Source organism: Gavialis gangeticus, unplaced genomic scaffold (genome assembly GCF_001723915.1).
Source record: "Gavialis gangeticus isolate Ggan-Ray unplaced genomic scaffold, GavGan_comp1, whole genome shotgun sequence".
NCBI classification, from domain to species: Eukaryota; Metazoa; Chordata; order Crocodylia; family Gavialidae; genus Gavialis; species Gavialis gangeticus.
The window spans coordinates 33735-40746 of NW_017728960.1; the positions used below are offsets into that span (position 1 = coordinate 33735).

At 49.0% G+C, this 7012-nt stretch overlaps 1 protein-coding gene across 1 annotated transcript in view; it reads right to left on the minus strand.

Annotated features, from left to right (window-relative positions):
* Positions 1–7012, minus strand: part of SMG5 (SMG5, nonsense mediated mRNA decay factor) — a 38669-nt gene continuing 31657 nt past the window's right edge. The window contains exons 15-21 of the mRNA XM_019514866.1: positions 6703–6861; positions 5297–5356; positions 4253–4412; positions 3529–3619; positions 2540–2614; positions 1914–2052; positions 1–757 (exon numbers count right to left, since the gene is read on the minus strand). Coding sequence (XP_019370411.1) covers positions 674–757; positions 1914–2052; positions 2540–2614; positions 3529–3619; positions 4253–4412; positions 5297–5356; positions 6703–6861 — 768 coding nt within the window. The 3' untranslated portion in view covers positions 1–673. The remainder of the gene's footprint in view (positions 758–1913; positions 2053–2539; positions 2615–3528; positions 3620–4252; positions 4413–5296; positions 5357–6702; positions 6862–7012) is intronic.

Genomic DNA, 7012 nt, shown 5'->3' on the forward strand with positions numbered 1-7012 from the left:
AGCATCATCGTTTCCTTTTTCTCGTTAAGGTGTGACAAGTGTTTAGAACTGCCAAAAGGAACTCCACTGGATTTGTAATAGCGAGAAACTAAGAATTTAAAAGGGGAGGAGGGGGGAAAAAAAAAATAAGGAAAAATAATTAAAAAAAAAAAAGCAAGATGACCTTCGCTTTCCTACACCAGGTTCCCAACAGAGCGAGGGCTCCAACCCAGGAGCTTTTCCTTCCCTGCTGTGTTGGGGCTTTCTTTGTCATTTTAAATAGTTACAGAGGAGAAGCTGCCTGCCCATTTCAGATGCCCGAGCAAGCTTTGAGAGGGTGGGGATGGACAGCAGCCCATCTCTCACCCGTCCCTGCCCACAAGAAGGGCAGCCCTCTCCAGGCTGCACCCGAGGTGCCCCCCTGTTCTCAGAGCAGTCGGCGCTGCAAGGGGGGGCGAGCAGTCATCTGCTCAGATGGGGGGGCAGCTAGCGGGTGTTTTGCGAGAGTGCCCAGAGCTGGATTTGGAGGGGGGGCGGGGTTCGGTTCAGTTGGTTTGGTTATGGTTGCTGCTGCTGCGGCGGCGGCTGCTGCTGCTTCGTGTCTGCGTCGCCGGGATTTAGCTCCCTTCGTTCAGACACGGTGCTTTCCGAGAGGGGGAGAGAAAGGTACACCAACGCCACGCTCTCTGGCCTGTCAACCCATCTCCTTCCACTGCTTGTAGAACTCCAGCACGTTCTTGATCTCCACGCTGGCGTTGGCTGCTGCCTGGAAAGCAGACTGTGAACAAGAACAGGACATGTGGAGGGTTAGCTCTGCCTTGCCACAGAGGCTGGGCCAGGGGACTGGTCTGTGTACCTGAGGTGGCTGTCACCACAGCCACCCAGCACCCATGCAACAAACAGGAAACGCCAGCACCTGAATCGGGCCCTATCCAAGCACTTTACATGCACTGTCATATTTAGCTTCACAGTATCCCTGAGAGTTGGAGATGGGGAAACTGAGGTCCAGAGACACTGGAGGACTCGCCCAGAGGATATAGAGCACAGCCAAGAAATGAACCCAGCCTCAAGTCCCTGTGCAGCGTCAGCAAGCTGCTCCATTTCTCTGTTTCACTGCTTTTGACCATCTTTAGTTCCACAGCAGGGGAAAGTTTTAGGGAGTTTCATAAGTCATGAGAATCAGTATGGTACTCTCCAGGTTTGGGATGGAAAAACCTAGCAACACCCCAAAACAGGCCATAAATCCCACCAGATTCTGTGGATCCAGAGCTATGTTCAGTCCAGCATTAAATCTCTGCAGAACAGGTGCTTTTCCTAGTGTCCTGGAGATAGTTCCACTACAGGCAGTTCTCAGGGCTGGGAAATCTTTCCTGATACTCTTCTCAAACCCTTTGTTCCTTCCCCACTATATTTAGTTCCACCATAGACAAGGTGGGCCAAATAGGGAGAACTGCCCCAAACATGTCACCCACATTAGTACAAACTAATGTTGGGCATTTTAATTTCCCAAAGAGAGCGAGATGGGTAACAAGAGAATGTGGAAAAGAGGGAAGAGTTTACTCTTTTTCAGACGAGCAAGGTTAGCCAGAGGCCCTGGTTCTCAACAAACCAAGTTCTCACCTCGGCAGCTTTGAACTCAGCCAAATGTCCATAATGAGATCAAGTTCTCATTCCCCTTTGAGCCCCCTTACTCAACCAGACTGGTGTAAAGTGGTGTGAATTACTGTCATGCTCTCCCTAAAGGCCCTTTTGCTCTACCAGAATGGAAAAAGGGGCTCTAGAAAAAGGGAAAGACTTATTTAATCCAGGTGCTAGCTACCAAGAATGAGCTTAGGCAGAAAATACTGTAAGACTGTAAGCACTGTTACTAACCTGGCACTTTGACAGATTTCGTCAGCTGTTTTAACAGAGCTATTTTACTGCAAGGTACTCACCTGCATTGGAGAAGAGAAGGTGTTGGGGTCGTCCAGCTGAAAGCCAGTTATGATGGTCACCATCCCTGTGGTGTCATCCTCTCCATTCCCCTGTGACACTGTCAGCTGTTTGCAGCTATCCAATATTTTATAGAGATTCCTGCCACAGTGAAGTAAAACATAAAACTCAGTTACTAGCCATCTGTGCAAAGGGTGATGGCTTAGAAATCTGGAAGAGGTACAGGCTGCTGCAGAGTGAATTGCAGGTGGTGGAGCCAGTCTAAGCCCCATTTTACAGTACGACCTACAAGCCCGAACTAAAAGTATGGTCCCATTGTGCTAGGACCTGTAAATATGAAGTGAAAGGCAGATCTCAACTTCTGAAAGTTTGCAATGAAATAGGAAAATAGAGGCAGAGGAAACAGAGGGTAAGGTATTTGCCCAGCGTCACACAGGGCAGTTTATGAAACAACTGGAAATAGAACCCAGGTGTCCTGGGACCACAACTGCCCCTTGTTTGGGAAATCTGACAGCGACCGGAACAGGATCAAATCCAACAGCCCCCGAGACTAATCCCCAAACCCACCTCACAGGCAGGCAGTGAAGAGGTGAGACATCTAAAATCATGCACTAGGCCAGAAACTTACCAGGCATCTAAATCCTGTCTCTTCAATTTATGCCTCTCAAAGCTTTTCCCAGCATCTTTTTGACAGCGAATGTACCTGGGAAGAGACAGGATTCAATGAGTCTACACAGGGGTTGTTAAAAGGGCTAAGGTTGATATTGAAAGCAAAAGAAGCAGCTTGAAGTCAACAATCAGTGGCTGCTGGCCCCTGCCTGGACCTGCAAACACTTGGCTTTCCACTTGCTGGGGCAGGAGTTGCTCAGGATCATGATCCCAGGCTCACTTGGAACTGGCAAGTAAGGCATGATTGGAATCTGATCCCCACTCCCAAAACTGTGCCTCTTGTGTGGAATGACAGGAGACACTACTGTTGTGATGGAGGACCAGGGCTCAGAGCCCATTGCACGTTTAAATAAATGTGAGCCAGGGGCCTCAGTTCACCTAATTAGAAACACATGACTCATCTATCTGCTCTTCTGTTGATTCAATGAGTGCTACAAGAATGACTCTCAAATTTTCCTCTAAGGAAGCCCTGCTGGCTTGCCTACCAGGATTAATCTGTGTATTATTGATTCATTATAATGGAGGTTGATGTTTCCACCTCCCTTCTTGATTAGGAGATGGCAACTGTCTGATCGCTGGTAGAGCAGCTAATTTTAATGAGTCTGCATGTGTGGTGGGCAGCTCAGCCATTTCATTCTTATGGGAATTTGGCCAAGACAATGAGGTTATTATATTCTGCCTGCTTAATATTCGCTTGCAATTCAGTTAGAGAAACAGTTCCTCGAGTCCCATCCTAAGATGCTGGGTAGAGTCAGGTGCTAGCTAACAGCTGCAACACCGCACCCTAGAAGCAGCTGCATTTCACTCCTGAGCAAGCAAACTGTACAAGTGTTATGAGAGGGCACCGCACTGCATCTGCACCCATGTTTCTTGGCTGGACGTCTGGTGGTAGCCATGGTGTCAAGGTTTTATATTAAAACCAAGGGAAAGAGAACAGTCTGCTCTTACCTGTTTCCCTTTTTAAATTCAGCCTCCAAATACCGGATGCTGTCTCGCGCACCCGCATTCTCCTTTTTCAGGAAGTCCAAGCCATCAATCACTAGCAGAAAGTGGAAGGGAGAAATGAGCCACATTTTGCCAGGTGGATCCAGCTGTGGTAAGACCCTTCCCTGAGGGAAGTGGGGGCACACCCATGGAGACACGGACCTCCCATCTGTTTCTTCCAGGCATTAAGTGTGGGCCAAACACACGGTAACATAGGTTGGACACACAGGCTTCACCCACCATCAGCTATGTCAGCTGTCATCCAAACACATAGAAATGCGCCTTTTCTAAGCTTTCAAGGTGTCAATATTTATTTTCTGCATTTATACAAGCTCGTTGGACAATTTTGGCAGGGAAAATCCTCTCTGAACTAACAGGCAGGCCTCTGCTGAGAATCTAAAGGCCATGACCGATAGCATCAGAGAAATCAGGCTGAAAGGGACCTCCACAGGTCATCTAGTCCAACCACCTGTCTGAGGAAGGATCGTCCCTATGCAAACCAAATCTCAATGGAGTTCACCCCACAACAGCAAACACTGTCCTTGGCTATGGATCAGTGCTAATTCTTTTTGGCTGTCAGTGGGAGTCAAAAATCTCTCAGTGGGAGTCAAAGCCTTTGGCTTTTACTCCCTTCAGACCAGTGCAAGCCAAGTTTCTCCACCAGGTGGTAAGAGGCAGCTTGCTTTACCTGTTCGAGGGATGATGAGGATGAACCGCCCACTGTTGGCTAACTGCCTGATGATGCCAAGGTGCTGGCAGAGAGCCTGGGTGTCTGGGACGAGATAAGGGGACATGGCAGACTGAGCTTTGGGCTGCTGCAGACTCCCCTCCAGCTGAGAAACCTCCAGCTGAAATAGGACAGCAACAGCACGAGATTAAGAACTTCTCCCGGTGTCTGCATGGAAACCAAAGGGCAAGGGACCCATGATGATACCTTCTACTCCCCACCATACAGCCAGGACATGCCCACCCAATCTTGCCTGACAGCTTTCATCCAGTGGATGGCAAAAGCTCTCTCCCTCCAACCCTGCAGGAAGTTCAACCCTCTGCCTTTAAACAACAGTCTCCACGGTGATATAGTTGATCCCATCTGGTACCCACATAGATAAAACTATGCATATTTTTCCTGTAACTCTATTGAGGAGCCTGCACCCACTCCATACACTGCCTGATACAGGGGCAGATTTTTCTTCTCCCTACTTAACTGACAGAATGAGCCATTCAAACCTATCTGTACCCTGGATATATGAGGCAGGGCAGGGTTGAACCTTGGAGTAATTGGTTTAGAAAGGCATATGGTTTTATGGGCAACAACCTACTTTGTCAGCTGCTAGAAACACATGATAGGTCTGGTGCGTCTTTTTGAAGGACAGCTAGCAAGAGCCTCCTTATAGGAGCATTTAATAATAATGATACTTCATAACTATAGTGCCTTACACATCCAGCTACCCAACTTCAGGGAGTCCTACAAAGCTTTTTGAAACCTCTTTAACCCCATTCCAGCTGGGTAAAAAAGGGTCATGGAACAAGTCAGCAACAAGACCAGGAATCCTGGCCGCTGAAACCCTGCTCTAGCTGCAGTCATGCAGACAGTACGACTTTTTCTAGGGTTTCTCTTCTCCCACAGGTAAGTGCACTGAGCATAAGATGTGCAGACCAGGTTTACTCATGCATAAGGCTGGCCACACAAAGTCACCAGGCCAGGCAGCCAGTGAGGAGCATGGTCCCATACCTGCAGTCGTAGCTGAGCCATGTCTCTCATTAATCTGTTCCGACGAGCTTCCTCAGCAGCCTAATTAGAAAAATAAGCTTATAAATAAAATGAGTAGGAAAAGCACAAGGTGCTCTTGGCAGGGGTCACAAGAGATGAAAAATGGGAGAGAACTGAATGGCTTGGGGGGTTGGGAATGAAAGCTTTCATCTGTAGGGCACTGGCTTCACTCAGGCCAAAGGTGTTCCTGTGGGCTAGTGGCTCATGGGAAGTAGCTCTGACAAAAATCATCGAAAATGAGGGATGGAAGGGACCCCTCAGGAGGTCACACATCTAGTCCAACCGCCTGGTCAAAGCAATACCAGCCCCAGTTAGATCCCAGCCAAGACTTTGTCTATCTGGGCCTTACAAAAACCTCCAAGGATGGAGATTCCACCACCTCCCTAGATAGCCTGTTCCAGTGTTTCAACACCTTCCTCGTGAGAAAGTTTGTCCTAACATCCAACCTAAACTTCTCTTGCTGCATCTTGAGACCACTGCTCTTTATTCTGCCATTTGCCACCACTGAAAACAGTTCAGCTCCATCCTCTTTGCAACCCCCCTTCAGGGAGCTGATGGCTGCTATCAATCCCTTCTCTTCTGCAGAGTAAATAAGCCAGTTCCCTCAGCCTCTCCTCACAAGTCTCATGCCTCAGCCTCCAAACCAGAAAGGCATCCACAATGCAAAAGACTACTACCACCCTGATCAGCTTTACTGGCCTTTTTGTCCACAGACCTAAGAGATGGTTCTAGGACTTCCACCTCCCTGCTAAGAGAGTCCCCTGTCTTGAAATGAAAGTGGGCTGGAGGGGCAGTACAGAATTGCTGTGCTGCAAGCTCCAGGGCTGTGCATTCTGCATCTCTCTTGAGAAGCACAAGGCAGATTTATTAACACACCAGCTATTTGGGACTTTTCAGGCAGTGCTCCAGGGGGGTACAGCTTATCCTCTTAGAAGCAAGCAAGTCTGGACAGTAACAGACCTAACTGCATTGTTGTTCCTGCAGACAGGAACATAGCCAACCTTCCTTCACACTAGGCACAGGAGCTGGGTGGAAATGAGAAAAGGTAGCTGCCATACACAGGCGCTGAGGGCATGCACGGGCACTCTGCTGTGTGCATACTGGTGCATGCACAGGCCATTATAAGGCACATACACTGCTGAATTTCAAGGAGCAGGCAGGTAGGATGGGCTTCTCATTGCATGACAACTTAGCCATGAAACTAAGTCACTAATAACATGGCAGTGTGTCACAAAAGGAAATGTACTAAGGTCCTGTCAAGGACTCAAGTGAGAGGAACCGGATGACATGTAGATACCTACTAACTGGAACAGAAGCTAACCCTGGGTTCAGGTGGCTGCCCAGAGAATTAGCTTCTTCTGACTCACCATGTGGAACTGGGCCTCAGCTTGGTGCAGCAAGTTATCCTGCTCTGACTGGGCAATGCTAATGAAGATCCCGAGCTCCGAGTTGAATTGCAGGATGCTGCCTTGCAAGCGGGTGATGAAGTGGCCGAAACTCCGGACGCAGCAAATCCGAACCACGGACTGCAGGGGACAAGACCCTGTTAAACAGGGAGGTGGGGGGAGCCACAGGGGGCACGCCACAGCAGCATGACCTCTGGCCGAGACAACCTGGCCAAAGCCTGAACCCTGAGGCAGGGCCACCCACACTCACCTCCTCCACCGGTGAGAGGAA